The 16,938-nt window shown below is 39.9% G+C and overlaps 1 protein-coding gene and 1 pseudogene across 1 annotated transcript; both read left to right on the forward strand.

The window, feature by feature from the left end:
- Positions 1 to 2,142: 2,142 nt before the first annotated feature.
- Positions 2,143 to 3,452, forward strand: LOC102502917 (actin-related protein 3 pseudogene; annotated as a pseudogene).
- Positions 3,453 to 8,149: 4,697 nt separating this feature from the next.
- Positions 8,150 to 9,169, forward strand: SRY (sex determining region Y). The gene has a single exon (XM_006163439.1). It carries the CDS (start codon positions 8,150 to 8,152, stop codon positions 9,167 to 9,169), a length of 1,020 nt encoding a protein of 339 aa, XP_006163501.1.
- The last annotated feature ends 7,769 nt before the right edge of the window (positions 9,170 to 16,938 follow it).

Consider the following 16,938-nt stretch of genomic DNA (forward strand, 5'->3'; position numbering starts at 1 on the left):
GCCAGAGGGTGCATGCACTCACTAGAGAAAGTCAGATAATGTGTGTGTGTGAGAGAGAGGGGAGGAGGGGAGAGAGAGAGAGAGAGAGAGAGAGAACAGAGACAGGGTGAGAAAGAATGCACCCCCCCAACCTTTGAGATGGTCATCCCTTCTCATCTATTTCAACCTCTTTTTGGAATTTTGAGCATCCACACTCAAGTGTCTGGCATGTTTTATAGGCCTCTATGTATTTGGGACTCAGATTGCACAGTTGACCAACTGGGATCCAGCTGCCTTGACCACCACCAGCTGGTCCACTTTTCTCATATATTAAACAATTTCTAGTTCTACAAAAATCTGTTTTTGAGTGTGAGTATAATTTAAATATTTGATTATGAATTAAGAACTATAGTTTGGGGCCAGCGGGTGGTGTGGTGGTTAAGGTACTGGACTCCTACATGACTGACCATCATTTGAGTCCTAGAACTGGCACTGGGTGCATGTGTGTGCGTTTCCAAAATCCCAGGCAGAGAAGGGAGGAAAAAGGGTTGCGGTGTGGCCATCCCCTCTGGGGAGGCTGGGCGGCGGGGTTGGGGGTGATTCTCACTTTCTCTCTCACTGTCTCTCTCTGTCCCTCTCTGGTGAGTGTGTGTGCCCTGTGGCAAAAGCCTAAAACACAAAAGCATATTTTAAAAAGGATCAAATTAAAGTTCTAAATGTAAAACCTCAAGCTATAAAACTACTGTTGGAAAACATGGGAAAATCCTGGAGTTGGCAAAGACTTCTTCAATAAGACCTCAAAAGCACAGACAATAATCCCCAAAATAGACAAGTGGGACTGCATCAGGCTATAAAACCTTCTGCACAGCGAAAGAAACAGTAATTAGAGTGAAGAGAACGTCCCGAGAATGGGAGACTATATTTGCAAAGTATGGCTCAAAAAATGAACTGATAACCAAAATAAAAGGAGAAATCAAGCAGCTTATCTGCAAAATAAATAACCAACCCAATTAAAATATGAGCAAATGAGCTGAACAGACAAGTCTCCAAGGAAGACATATGACTGGCCAAAAAGCATAAAACAAAAAAAAATGTTCAACATCCCTTATCATAAAGGAGATGCAAACCAAGATGAGATACAACTTAAACCCAGTCAGGATGGCTAACACTTGAAAAATAAAGAAATAGAAGTGGCCAGGCTGGGGTGAAAAGGGAGCCCTCTTACACTGTTGATGCAATCCCACTGTGGGGAACAATGTGGAGGCGCCTCAAAAACCTACAACAAGAAGTGCCATACGACTCAGTAATTCCACTTCTGGATCTCTACCCAAAGGATAGGAAAACCCTAATTAGGAAAAACACTTTCACATCCATGTTTATCACAGCATTATTCCCAAGGGCTAAAACAAAGAATCAACCCAGATGTCCAAGAACAGATGAGTGAATTCTAGAAGTGTGGCACATATATACCATGAAACACTACTCAACCATAAAAACCAGTGACACCCCGACATTTGATTGAAAGCGGGTGAACGTGGAAGATTTTAATGCTAAGCTAATTTGAAAAGCAGGCATCATATGTGCCTGCTTAACAGATACTCGATGTCCTCACTCTGCAGCAGAAACGGAATGATTAGAAGGTATAATAAACAGGGAGGACAACTGTAGAAACTAGAGACTATACAGAAGAGGGTGGGCCATGGGGGTAGGTAATAGGGAGTTGGGGGGTGGGGGTGGGGGTGCCAGGAAGGGAGGAAGACTACGTTTAACACAAATAAAGATGAAAAGTTATCTGCTGATGATAAGACATATGGTGCTATCTTGTAATATGTTTGGTTAAACTGCTACATACCGGGTTCCTTCTGGGAAAAAGCATGGCGTATGCTGTATAGGCAGACAGTGATTAAATGTAAATTTTAAAATATAAAAAAACAAAAACAAAAACAAAAAAACGGCGGAAGTGGTAGGCACCGACTGAGCCTACGGGTTTTCCACCACTTCAGCTTTCCGGCTTCTCGGCTTCCCGGCTTCCCCGCTTTCCCGTGGACGGAGAGGGTGGCCCGGTTGTGAATGGTCCTAGAGCTCCCATCTCTTGTCACCAGTCCCGGGCCCCAAGCAGCACAGTGCAGAAGGCTGCAGCGGCAGCAGCAGGCAAGGAGGAAGATGGCAGGACCACTGCCGGCCAGTGTGGTGGTCTGTGGCACCGGGTATACAAAATTAGGATAGCCTGGAAATACAGAGCCACAGTTTATCATCCCTTCCTGTATTGCTATTAAGAAATCAGCTAAAGTGGGTGATGAAGCCCCAAGGAGGGTGGTGAAAGGTGTTGACGACCTAAACTTCTTCATTTGTGGTGAAGCAATAGAAAAACCTACATATGCAACAAAGTGGCCAGTCAACCTGCCATAGTATCCTTGAAGATTGGGACTTGATGGAAAGGTTTATGGAGCAAGGGATCTTTAAGTTTTTAAGGGCAGAACCTGAAGACGGAAGCTCTGCTGAATACTCCAGAAAACAGGGAATATACTGCCAAAATAAGGTTGGAGTCCTTCAGTGTTCCAGGCTTGTACGTTGCTGTGCAGGTTGTTCTCCCTAAGCTGCATTCTGGCCCTCAAGACAAGTAGGAGGGGAGAGGGGGGACTGACTGGTATGGTAATAGACAGTGGAGATGGTGTCACTCATGTCATCCCTGTGGCTGAAGGATATGTGATTGGCAGCTATATTTAATGCATTCCAATTGCACGACGAGCTGTAACACATTTTATTCAGCAACCGAGAAGTAGGAATCCCTCCAGAACAATCTCTGGGAATGGCTAAAGCAGTAAAGGAGAGCTATAGTTATGACTGTCCAGAATTAGTAAAAGAAATTAGTAAGAACTTAATGACACAGATGGGTCAAAGTGGATTAAACAGTACATTGGAATCAATGCTAGCTCAAAGAAAGAATTTTCCACTGATGTTGGTTATGAGAGATTTTGGGGACCAGAAATCTTTTTTCATCCTGAGTTTGTTCATCCAGACTTTATACAATCTATCTCAGAAGTCATAGATGAAGTAATTCAGAATTGTCCTATTGATATCAGAAGTCCTCTTTATAAGAATATTGTTCTATCTGGGGGATCAAACGTGTTCAGGGACTTTGGACGTCGTTTGCAAAGAGATCTGAAAAGAAACAAACAGATGCCAGGCTGAAATTAAGCGAAGAACTGTGTGGCAGTAGATTGAAGCCAGAACCTATTGATGTACAGGTCCTAACACATCACGTGCAGTATATATGCAGTTTGGTTTGAGGCTTCCACGCCTGAGTTCTACCAAGCATGCCGCACCAACAAGGATTATGAAGAATTTGGACCTAGCATTTGTCGTCACAACCCAGTGTTTGGAGTCATGTCATAAAATTGACTTCTAATTATTGGGGTTAGGGAGGTGGGGAAGAGATAATCTTTCTGATTACTTGTTTGTCGGGATGGCTGGTTTTGACGTTTTAAACCTGACTTGAGATACTAGGACCAAACATGATTGATTATATAGGAATATTTTAACAAGTGTATCAACATGCAGATATAGAAGAGGGCCAAAATGATTAAGTGTTTCTCTTTAGACTGAATATTTGGATCTTATGTGTAACCAAAAACATAAATAAATAAAATAAGGGGCGGGAGTTATTCCTTTCTGTGTGCTGGTATTTTGTATATAATGAATTATCCAAGATTTGATGGGCTTTATCAGTGTGTAGACAGTTCTATAATGCTTGGATTGCACACATCTTAAGTGTGAAGTGCAAGACTTGTTTATATTTCCTACTTTTTATACTTTGAGGAGAAAAAAAGTCAAAGAAAAACTAGTATCTGACGGGAAAAAAAGTGACCAAGTAAAGGATAAATTCAAAAATGGCCTCACAAGACTTGGCATATATGTTCATGGGATTCCAAATTGCTTTCAACAACCACTCACCACCTCTCAAATGGTTTTCTTGGCAAGTGCTTTTGGAACTAAGAAACTAGTCTCTTGGATTAACTGATGGCCTGCTAGTGCTTTCTGATTACTTGCCTTCTGCTTCTTGTTTTAAAAGAAAAGTAAAGACCCGACTGTTGGACCAGTATTGCAGTTCTGCAGTTGATTACCAAAATGGGTATATTTGAAGCATGTCATCATTCTAATAAAAGGCACAAATTTCTTTTTTAATACTTGTTTTTAGCTCTTTAATCTCTTTGTAAGTTAAGTAATAAATCTATTTTCTTCAAACCTCTGCAATAGTTCTTTAAAATTACAACAGTTGGTTAACAAGCTGATTTTTTTATGTGCTCTCTACAAATAATTGTGAAATTTTAATATGCTGAGTGCTTTTAATTTGATAACTGGATCTCTATTTGATATCTGTATAAGTCATTTGGAGTCCAAGGTTTTTTTTTTTTTTTTTTTTTTAGTGCCAGTCCCTGATGTATGGAAAGTCCATTTTCTTTGCATTTTAAGATTTCTGGATCACGAAGAAAAAGTTATGAAAGTAAATTAAAACTGAATTTAAAAAAATGTAAAAACACTGTTTTAATTTAAAAAATGTAAATATAAACAAAAATGTTTTAAAAACATATTTTGCTTTTATTCATGTCTGAAGCAATAAAGTTTATGAGATAAGTAAAATACAAATCAGAGGTTTAATACCTCTTGCTTGAGAGAGCCTAATTAATTTTTTGTTGCTGTCGAGTTTCTAATATTAAATCATCACACCATTTACTGGATATATCACATCCATTTGTGTAGATTATGTTTGATACTATGGGATTCTGTTTTATTTAAATTTCTTAGAGATTTTGGCACTGGGCTTGCAGGTGGTAGGAGGTTAACTTGGCTAACTGCAGCGGTTCATTTCCTGGGCCCAGCAGCTTGAAAAACACATCGGACTTGCATGGCCACCCCACCTCTACCCAGGGAAGGGAGGTGGGAGGTGTGGTGATGATTCCTTTCTCTCTCTCCTTCTCTTGTCTTCTCTCCAGCAAGTGCATTGTGCCTTATGGCAATCAGACAATCAATCAATAAGTAAGTAAGTAAATAATAAAAGGAATATTAGCACCATTCTTAATCAGATTTGTGAGCCTTTGTAGGTCGTGTGCTATGTAAACCATAGGTAGTTATTACTCCTGTTTTGCAAATATGGCTTTAGGACAGTATGACTTTTTGCTGTATATTGGGTGGCTGGCTGGGGCGAGAGAAGCTTTTTCCTATATTATTTCTTCAAAGCTCTCACTCACATAATCTCTTTCAAGATTGACTTCAAGATTTATTTGGGAGATAGGTGTCTACTTTGGTTTCTGTGATTTCTTGATTTCAAAGGAGGCTGAACTGCAGTGTAAAAGATGATAACTTTCTGGCTCTTAATTTATTAGTCATAGGGGCCAGCAGGTGGCATGGTGGTTGAGAGAGCTGGACTTCTACATGGTTGACCAGTCCTGGACATGGTGACTTGCTTTCTCACTTTCTCTCTCTCTCTTTCTCTCTCTCTTTCTCTCTTTTTCTCTTTCTCTTTCTCTCTCCTCTCTCTCTCCCTCCCTCTCTTTCTGTCCCTCTCTCTCTCCTCCACCCCCTCCCTGTCTCCATCACTCTGTAGTCAAATTAAGATAAACAAATTTAAAAAGTTAAATAAAATTTATTAGTCAGGGAGAGAAGTTTAACTTAGGTCTGCAAGAGATTTTATTTTTTTACATTTCTAGCTACATGAAAATAAAGAGTGACTTTTAAAATATACTACTGTGGGGCCAGCAGATGACATGGCAGTTTAAGGCACTGGACTCCCACATGACCAACCAAGGTTGCAGTCCTGGACCTGATGGCTTGAAAATCATACCAGGCATGTATATATTCATGCCCAAAATCCCAGGAGGAGAATAAGGAAAAGGTATTGCAGCTTGCAGCATGGCCATCCCCCCTGGGATGAATTCTCTCATTTCCTCTTACTCCTCTCTCTCACTGGTGAGTGCATGTGCCCTAGAGCAAAATTCTTTTATAAAACAGAGGTATCTGTATGTATACCACTGTACACTCTAAAAAACAAAAACAAAACAAGAAATTAGTGTGTTTTAACACTTCAATGGAACCTTTTGAGCTTTCAGGCATCTGGTTTCCCTCCTCCCTCTCTTCCTTTCTTCTTTTTTATCTTTTGAGTTTTGCCATAGACTCAAACCTCAGAGTCAGTCACGTGGGACTCAGTGCCTTAACCACCATGTCATCTGTTGTCCTATCATCTAGTTTTCTTGTTTTTAGTGCTTTGCCATAGGGCACATTTCCTTGCTGGTGAGAGACAGAGAGAAGAAAAGTGAGAAACCACCTCCAGCACAGTTCCTACTCCATTCTCCTCCCAGGACCTTGGGCATGCATACACACACGTGTCTGGCATGACTCTCAAGCCACCAGGTCCAGGACGCCAACCGCAGTCAGACATGTGGGACGCCAGTGCTCTAAAGACTGCACTACTTGCAGGCCCCTCATATGTTTTTGTTTTTTAACTTTAATTAATTTATTTATTTACTTACTTATTTATTTATTTTAGTTTGACCAGAGAGGGACAGAGAGAGAGAGAGAGAGAGAAAGAGAGAGAGAGAAAATCTCTAGGCACCCAGCCACATGGGGGTCCAGTGCCTTAAACCATCATGCCTGTTACCTGCTGGCCCCACCTGGTTTTCTTTGAATGGAACAGTTTCTTTTCTTTTTCTCTGCCTCCCCCCCATTCCGCCTTTCACCCCAGAATGAATTTTTAATGGCTGGTTAATTATAGCATTACATTTTTATTGCCATATAGTGTTCAGTTAAGCACTTAGAAATGGAAGCTGTACAGAGATTTATGACATGATAAATTGACTAAATATTTGTGATTTTTAAAAATATAAATAAAGGTCATAATCATAGTGTTGTTGACATGTAATACAGTTATATATAATATGCACAGTTAAACTTGTGCATCTACAACAGAAGTCATCTGTAGTTAAACAGGAACAAGTTGAAAAAGACCATGAGAAGGAGATCAGCAGGTGGCATGGTGGTTAAGGCGCTGGACATTCCCACAGGAGTGACCATGCTTCAAGTCCCAGACTTGACAGCTTGCTTTCTCACTTACTCTCTCTCTCTCTCTCTCTCTCTCTCTCTCTGTGTGTGTGTGTGTGTGTGTGGTCAACTTAAAGTAAAATGAATGAATAAAGTTAAATAAAAACAAGTCTTAAAAAAAAAGACCATGTTAAAACAAAACTACTGGAACTAACAGGTCAAGAACAGTTTCTTAATTATTAGTCCTTCCAGAAATTGGCTATAGCCATACCTGCAAGTACATATTAACATCTTGATACTTAATATATAGCTATTAGCATGGAGCTCTGGAATACTTGCCATCAGAATTTTTAGTAGATAGTCAGCCTGTGGACTGGTGGTGGAGGGGACTGGATGCAGAAGTTGCTGACTGCTGGGTTGAAGTTCTGAATCCAGGTGGAGGTGGAAAAGGAACTGAAGGGATTGCGATGTGACCATCCCCCACAGCCCGCTGCTTTGTGCTTACTCTCTCAGGCTCTCTCCCTTTCTCTCCTTCGTCTCATTCTGGGGCGTATACGCACGCTGGCAAATTGTAAAAAACCGTTCCGTACAATTTTCAATTGTAGTTTCAGTAGACCTGCGTATGCAAGGATGACTACTGTAAATGTCAGTAGCCAGGGCGTGTGTTTAACAGACTTAACTCCTCTTTAAGTTTTGTTTTTAAACTATTAACGTTCACATATATTGATAGCGACACACAATGTGCTAATACGTTTGTTTGCTGAAACTTCAACCTGGGTGTAAGAGGGATGTTTTTAAGGCGGTTTCGAAAGTCGGAACGTTAGTTTTGCATTTTTAAGAACAGTGGAGTCTTTAGGAAAGCCTATCAAAAGTTGAGTACTTAGGCAGTGTTAATGAATTGAGACTGTTTTGCTTAAGAACGGGTAGGGTTGTAGTTTGGTTGGGAAGGACTCAGCAGTGTACAAGGGTGGGGGCAGGAGAAGTGGGTGGGGAAACGAGTTTTCCCTTACAAAAGGTAGAAGTAACGAGGTCTCCGGTAGAAATAAGTTTTGAAGAGTAAAGTAAGTTTCTGAACTCTCACACTTCTGGTTTTGTTTTTTGTCCCCCCCCCCCCCATTTTGGACGGTGTAATCACATGCTCTCAGCTATGCTCACGATTTGGAACAGCAGTGATTGCAGCCCAGCCCTAGAACAACAGAATCTCTTCGCCTTGGAGAAAAACTCTTCCTTTCTTGCGACGGACAGCTCTCGCTCAAATTATCGCCGTGAAACAGGAGTAAATTATAAAGAGCACAGCCAGAACCGGGTCAAGAGACCCATGAACGCGTTCTTCGTATGGTCTCGAGATCAGAGGCGCAAGCTGGCTCTGGAGAATCCGAAAATGCGAAACTCAGAGATCAGCAAGCAGCTCGGATCCCGGTGGAAAATGCTTACAGAAGACGAAAAACTGCCGTTCTTCCAGGAGGCAAAGTTTTTCGACCCCCCCCCTTTTGTTTTTTTTTTTTGTCCCCCCCCCCCTACTTTTGGACGGTGTAATCACATGCTCTCAGCTATGCTCACGATTTGGAACAGCAGTGATTGCAGCCCAGCCCTAGAACAACAGAATCTCTTCGCCTTGGAGAAAAACTCTTCCTTTCTTGCGACGGACAGCTCTCGCTCAAATTATCGCCGTGAAACAGGAGTAAATTATAAAGAGCACAGCCAGAACCGGGTCAAGAGACCCATGAACGCGTTCTTCGTATGGTCTCGAGATCAGAGGCGCAAGCTGGCTCTGGAGAATCCGAAAATGCGAAACTCAGAGATCAGCAAGCAGCTCGGATCCCGGTGGAAAATGCTTACAGAAGACGAAAAACTGCCGTTCTTCCAGGAGGCACGGAGACTACAGGACGTGCACAGGGAGAAATACCCGGACTATAAGTATCGACCTCGGCGGAAGGTTAAGAAGGGTGGCAGTTTGCTGCCGGTAGACCCTTCTTCAAAATTGTACAGCGAAATAAACGTGGAAGAGAGGTTGTACACCCTCACGTATAGGGACGGCTGTAGTAAAGCCATATGCTCACGAGTGGAGCAGTGTTCACAGTCCAGAAACACAGCCAGCTCCCTGCTCCAAGGCGGTTCACAGCAATTGGAGAAACCTGCGTTAATTGTCGGGTAACCCTGGCTATGCAGATCTAGGGGAATGCTGCTTCTCAAGCAAGCAAGCGTACAGCCCTGACTTGGTCACGTTTATTTTCGATGTTGACTTTGTTCTCCTCGCTAATGAAGGTCCAGTTCATCTCAGTTTTTCTGTCACTCATCTTTAGCACAATTTCAAATAAGGTGTGTAAACACGTTTGATGCACCAAGAAGTAGAGCAGTCAGAATCTATTCGGCATATGCTTATGGCTGTTTCGCACTACCAACTTAAGGAGGCACGTCTTGCATTATTTTAAGATGTGTAACTCACAAATAACGTATGGTGATGAGAAACACACACACAATTAAGTGACAGAAGAAAATGTCATACTTGGTCCGAAAGGTCTCTAGTGTGTAAAGCGGTCCTTTGTAAACCGCGGGTGGGTGACTGATCTCCTTTCAGCTGCATTGAGTGTATCCTCGCTGTAAATCGCTGATAACACACAAATGGATATGTAAAAATCTGTCTTGTCTGGTGTCTTTTACAGTCTTTCTTCTTTACAGACATGAATCCGTTTTTGCCTCTATTCATGATACAGTTTCTTTGCTCCATGTAAATCTGTGTGCTCTGGACCTAACTTCTATCAGGTAAAATGAAAGTCTTTGCCTAGTGTTCATCATTATAGCTGTGAGAGTCACTGTTTCACCTGTCTTCTGAAAATTGTTTTATAGCAACGGCAATCTACTTGTTTCCGCCACCGCGCTACCCTTTTTATGTTATGAGTTACAAAATAAAAGATAGAATAGGAGACCATGAGCTATTCGGATTATGAGTGTGCCGGTCTGGGAGTCAGGAATGCAGAAAAATCTCATTTGGAGAGATTTTTAATGGAAAGGTAAACCAGAGGCAAGCTAACGTAGAAAACTGGCAGATTACCAACAAAGCTATCACTTTTTAGCATAAAAAAATAAATTGTCAAAACAGAATTCATGTCTTAAAATCAACTTTACAATACCTATGTTCTAAAACATTAAAAAAAATGTGCCTTGAGTAATAAAGGTCAAACAGTAAAATAGTATATGTTAGAAACAGAAACCACGTTTGTGAAAGTTCAGGACTTTTAAAAAGGAGTTATTTCCACAGACTATGCCAGGAAAAAAAAAAAAATTAACCTGAACATCATGGCAAATGAGAATTTCCTCCCACTACCTTTTAAACAACTGCCAAAACTACTTCATGACATTTAAAACCACTGTGGGTAGTAATGTCTTTGTCTTGACTGATATGCATGGTAATCGTGCTGGAAAGAGAAATGTTATATACTGTAAAGATATACGTGATAAAATGTAATATAAAAATCAATCAACCAGTCAATAAACTGTTCCTAGAAATAAGCTCTATTCTGACCTTCATCGCCACATTTATTTTTCTTTTCTTTAGCTTCTGACAAAGGGTCTCTGCTTGCTTCAGAATTTTAGTGAAATTTGTGAACTTTCTCTTCAGCGTATGTGTGCACTGCCTTGTAAAAATCCACATGTTAGCAGAAGTCCTACTAAATCAGTTGAGCAAAAGCCAACTCTTCCCTTCATATGTAAAGAGGCTTCTACATCTTCCATCCTCCCCCAGGTGATATCTGACCACCCTGCAAGGCCTGGTTTATGCAAGAATCCAGTTAGGCTGCTTTCGCCTGCCCTACCCTTCCCATTGGCTAAAAATTCCAGTACAACATCTGGACTGTATTTGGAGTTGAACCTACTTCTGTGGTTCCTATACCTAAATAGTGATGGTCCTGAATTAAGTCTGCCTTACTATGCTTTAACAAGTATCACTGAACATCTTTTCTTTCATACTTCAATAAATAAATAGAAATTAAAAATAGTATGTTGAGCTTCATTTGCTTAATATAACTTGGGTGATGGTCAAGCTTTTTTTTTTTTTAACTATGTTTTACTGTATGTGTACATGTGGAATGACTAAATATAAAATTAAATACCTCTTACCTCACATATTACCTTCTTAGCAATCTCCTTCCATCCTTTCTTTTCTTTTCTAAATTTTTATTTATTTATTTATTTTTTTATTGCCAGACATGTGCTTTTGCGAGGGACAGAGCGAGAGAAGAAAGCACCCCCCTAGTGGGGGCATGGTCACAGGGCAACCCTTTGCTCCACTTCTTCCAATACAGGGCCTGTTCACTCACCAGTGAGAGAGAGCGGGAGAGAGAGAGAGAGAGAGATGAAGTGAAAAAGCAGGTCACCAGGTCCAGGACACCAAACCATTATATGCCCTGTGGGAGATCAGCACTCCAATCACCACATCACCAGCTGGCAGTCCAATACATTTTGTACTCTTGGGACCTGCAAAGCTCTCCTCAAGACATTCACCACCACCCCTATGCCCTTCCACCTCATCAACCCTTGCATAGCCAGCATTCTACTCTCTAATATATAAAACCCACATTACAGATATGCGTGTCATTTGTATACTCAAAAGAAGCAATGCTACTATACTGTATATGCTTCTAATTTTAACATAGTATATGTGCTGCTCAAATGGGCACTCAATAATAATTATGTTTTAATTGTTGTGTGTATGCCATTCTGTTTTTGTTTTTAATTTCTCAGGATTGGGCGCACTGGCCAGAAAAGTTGAGAGTAAGAAAGTACCCACCCCACCCCACCCCCAAGGGGGATAGTCATGCCTCAGTCCCTTCTTCTCCATCTCTCCCCTCCTTTTGAAATTTGGGGAAGCACACCCTCATGCCGGGTGTAATTTTTCAAACTTTGAAATGTGTGGGTTCGAACTGCATGGGTCGGCCATGTAGGATACACGACCACCCTTGATCACCTTGACATGGGCTTGTCTGTCATTCTGCTTTTGCTGGACAGACGAATGGACAATTTCTGGTGGTGCTATTCTCCATGTCCAATGGCAGATCGTTTATATGAATTTCTGTGGAGAATCTACCAGAAGAGAAATTGCTGCTTACAAATATTTTCTTTCTCTCTTTTTTTTTTTAACAGCTATCAAAGTAGTCTCTTACTTCTGGGATTTTAAGTAATAGATTAAGTGTGCTTTTGATTCTTAAATGAATATTTGCTATCTTTAAAAATGTCAACACTAAAATAAAAAAAAAAATAGAGGAAGATACAGATGAAAGTAAGAACATGAGCTCTAGTGGCAGACTCTTCAGATTTGACTCTCTTCTCTAGCACTTTCAAGGCCTGACACTTAACAACTTGAATTTACCTTTCTTGGTCTCAATGTCCTCCTCTTAACTACCACTACTTCTGCTGCTAAAAACTGACCTCTCTGGGATGTCATGAAGACTTAATTAATATAAACAAGCATTAAATGTTTAGCGTATGTAAAAACTATTTTAAAAAGAGGTCAGCGTTAGGAACCCCCTACTGTATTTTCTAGGGTTCCTGAAATATAAAGTCCATATACATTGTAATGACCCAGAGTAAGGAGTAAATCTTCAGACTTTGGTTATGATAATGACCAACATGGACCATGAGTGAGGGCCATTTGACCTCTAAAACTCTCATTCAAAGGAAAGAAGCTTTTTATTTCAATATGTAAGATGTTTTGTAGGCTGGAAACTGCTGGTTGTGAGCTCAAAGACCCCAGACTAAACGGTTCCAGACACCTGAAGGGGAATTTGATTATCTAAGGCCTCACCAATCAAGAATGCCCATGAGAGAGAGAGAGATGCCCATGATCTCGCCCTCTTGAACCAATCACTGAACTGATCATGTGCCTAAGACCTCTTCCCCTAACTTTTGTCCTTAAAAAGGCATGTGGGGAACATCCCGGGTCTTTTCAGCATGAGCTGTTGTCTCTTTTTGCTTTGTGCTTTGCAATAAAGCTGTACTTCCCTTCATCACACCATGTGCCTATGGCTTGGTTTTATAGCGCGAGGGCGAGTAAACCTGATTTGAGTTTGGTAACATTAGTAAAGAACTAACTGAATATTAGGTATTATTTTGTTCCCCTTTCTTTTATTTTGTTATTATTATTATTATGTTTATACTTGATCATTCTTTACATTTACAGCATGCAAAATTAACTTTTCTAGCATGAATACATTGTGTATTAGTCCATTCAAATAAATGACTCTACATGTTATCATCAACAGACAGTTTTCCACTTTTGGGCCCACTAAGTGTTTGTTTTATTTCTCCCCTGATCCCTTCCTTCCACCTCTCCTCACCATTTCTGACCCTCCTCCCACACTGTCTCCAGCATCCATATTTGCTCTCCGTACTTTTATACCTTTTATACCTGATCTTTCAATTTCTGTCGTAGAGAGCAGACATTGGATATATATTAAGTGGGGACATACAATGCCTCTCTTGTATACCTGGCTAGCTTTGCTGAGCATCAAATCTTCCATATTCATCCACTTTCTATCGAATGGCAGAGTCTCATTATTTTTATGACTGAGTAATGTTCATTGTGTATATGTTCCACAACTTTCAATTCATCCATCTGTTCATGGACACTTTGGTTGGTTCCATGTCTTAGCAATTGTGAATAATGCTGTAGTAAGCATGGGTTTGCAAGTGTCTTTCCCACTGAGGTTCCCCTCTCACCTGCAGCAGCCTCATCATTCTTAATCTTTTTCATCTTAGCTGTTCTGAATGGGGTTAGGTGGTAACACAAGGTGATTTTGATTTGCATCTCACTGAAATTAAGAGATGTTGCACATTTATTCATGCACTTTTGTGGCCATTCATATGTCTTTCTTGGAGAGTTGTCTGCCCAGCTCATGTGCCCATTTTTTAATTGGATTGAATGTGTCTTGGTTGTTTTATTTTTACAGGTTAATTGCTTGAGTTCTCTGTATAATAAGGTTGCTAATCCTTTTTATCTGAGAGAGAGTTTGCAAATATATTCTATATATTCTCCCACTCCTAATTATTGGTTTCTTTTGCTGTTCAGAAGCTTTTGAATTTGATGTAATCCCACTTGAATATTTTTGGGATTATTGCCTATGCTTTGGGAGTCTTATTTAAGAAGTCTTTGCCTGCTCCAGTGTCTCCAAGAGTTTCCTCTATGTTTTCCACCAGTAGTTTTGAAATTTTATGTTTACATCTTTGACCCTTCTTGAGTTGACTTTGTTAATGCTGAGAGATAGGGATCCAGTTTCATTTTTCGTCAGGTGGCTCTCCAGTTTTTCCAGCACCATTGGCTGAAAGAGATGACCTTTTCTGCACTAGATTGTCTTTTGCACTTTGTCAATAAATAAATAAATAAATAATCAGTTGGTCGTATGTTTTGTGGTTTAATTTTGAATTCTTTATTCTGTTCTATTGTTTAGTGCCATTGTCTGCCTGTTTTAATGCCAGTTCCATGCTGTTTTGATGACCACATCTCCATAATACTGGAGGTCAGAGAACAAAATACCTCCTATTCTTTTTACACAGCATTGCTTTGCTGTGGTGATAAAGGGCTTTTAGTGATCGCAGACAAATTTCATTATTTTATTTTATTTTATTTTTCTAATCCTGTAAAGAATATCTCTGGTAAATGGTTTGTGATTGTAGATTAATTTGGGTAGGAATGACATTTTGATTATTAGAATTTTTCCAATCCATGAACATGACATACCTTTCCACTTTTTTGGTATCATTTTCAATTTCTTTTTTGGAGTTTTTCATAGTTTTCCTTGTAGAAGTCATTGAGGTCTTGGGTTAAGTATATTCCTAGGTATGGTTACTATTACTGTGGCTACCGTAAATGAGATTGCTTTCTTTGATTCTACTTCAGTCTGTTCATTGTTGGTGCATAGAAATACTATAGATTTTTGTACATTGAATTTTGTATCCTGTCACTTTACGGTAGTGCTTTATCGCTCCCAGGAATTTTATTTTATTGGCTCATTTGGGTTTTCCATGTATATGATCATGTCATCTGCAAATAGAGATAAGTTCACTTCTTCTTTCCCTGTTTGAATGCCTTTTACTTTATACTTTTTTCCAATTACATTGGCCAGGACTTCCAGGACTATATTGAAAAGGAGTAGAGAAAATGGACAGCCTTATCATCTTCTAGTGTTTAGTAGAAAAGTTTTCAGCTTGTCTTCATTGAGTCTGGGATTTTACCCTTTATGACTCTTATTATGTTGAGAAATGTCCCTTCTTTGCCACTTTTGCTGAGTGTCTTAATCAGGAAGAAATGTTGTATTTTATCGAATGCTTTTTCTACATTGGATATGAGCATATAATACTTATTTTTCCTTCTGTTGACATGGTGTATTATATGTATGGTTTTGCATATGTGGAACCATCCTTGCATCCCTGGAACAAATCTTACCTCATTGTGATGTATAATCTTTTTAATGTGTCATAGGATATGATTTGCTATTATCTTGCTGAGAATTTTTGCATCTGTTGTTCATCAGGGATATTGACCGGCATTTTCTTTTTGTTGTTGCTGTTGTGTCCTTGTCTGTTTGGGGAATGAGGGTGATAAAGGCTCCATAGAATGAATTTGGGAAGGTTTCTTCCTTTTGGATCGTTAGAAATAGTTTGAGTAGATAGGGGTTAGCTCTTCTTTAAGAGTTTTATAGAATTCAGAAATGATGCCATCAGGACATGGGCTTTTCTTTGTTGGGAGACTATTTATTTACTGATGCCACCTCATCACTTGTTAGTGTTCTATTCAGGCCTTCTGTATCTCCCCAGTTCAATCTCAGTAGATTATATGTGTCCAGGGATTTGTCCAGCTTATCCAGGTTTTCTTGTTTGTTGGTGTATAGTCGCTCATAGTTTTGCCTAATGATCTTTTGTATTTCTGCTATGTCTGTTGGAATATTACCTGTTTTGTTGATGATTTATCTGGCTCTTTTCTCTGCTCTTCTTAATTAGTCTAGCTAGTAGTGTTTCAATTTTGTTTATATCATCAAAGACCAGCTTTTGGCTTCATTTATATTTTGTATAGTCTTTTCACTCTCTCTGTCATTTATTTCTGCTCGACCCTTTACAATTTCTTTCCTCCTGGCATTTTTTGGGGTTTTGTTGTTGTTTTTCTAGTTCCATGAGGTGTGTTGTTAGGTTGTCTGTCACCTTTCCATTTTTTTTCCTTATGCCCACTAATTGCTATAAACTGCCCTCTAATGACTGCGGTTCTCTGTGTTTGGTAGGTTACGAATACTTGTTATCATTAGCTTCAATGAATCCTTTGATTTTAGTCTTAATTTCTTTGGTGGTAGTGAACTCATTTAGGAATAACTAGTTTAGTTTCCATGTGCTCGTTATTTTTGATAATCTTTTCTGCAGTTCATTTCCAGTTGAATTCCCCTGTGGTCAGAGAAGATGCTGGATATAGCTTTTATGCCTTTGAATGTAAAGGCTGGTTTTGCATCTGATCGTGTGACCAATCTTTGAAAATGTTGCATGTGGGGGGTGGGAAAAATGAACATTTTGTTGTTCGGGGGTGGGAAGTTCTGTAGATGTCTGTCAAGTCTATTTGATTTATGATGTCATTTAGCTCCCCCTGTAACTCTTTGCTTACTTTTTGTCTAGGTGGCCTGGCCAAAAGAGACAGTGGGGTGTGCAATCCCTGATGATTACTGTGTTGCAGTCTATCTCTCCCTTTAGATCTAGCAGTCTTTCCTTCCCATGTTTGGGTGCTCCAGTGTTTGATGCATAGATATGTGTAAGTGTTTATCTTAATGAATTAGCCCTTTTAATAGCCTATAGAGACCTTCTTTGTCTCTTCTTACAGTCTTTGTCCTAAAGCCATTTTGTCTGATGTCAGTATAGCAACTCCAGCCTTGTGTTGATTTCCATTTGTGTAGA

This window comes from Tupaia chinensis, unplaced genomic scaffold (assembly GCF_000334495.1).
Source record: "Tupaia chinensis unplaced genomic scaffold, TupChi_1.0 Scaffold142141_1, whole genome shotgun sequence".
Taxonomy (NCBI): domain Eukaryota; kingdom Metazoa; phylum Chordata; class Mammalia; order Scandentia; family Tupaiidae; genus Tupaia; species Tupaia belangeri.

Excerpts from the sequence above, each read along its gene's own strand:
- SRY (XM_006163439.1), top strand. The coding sequence starts at position 8,150 with ATGCTCTCAGCTATGCTCACGATTTGGAACAGCAGTGATTGCAGCCCA.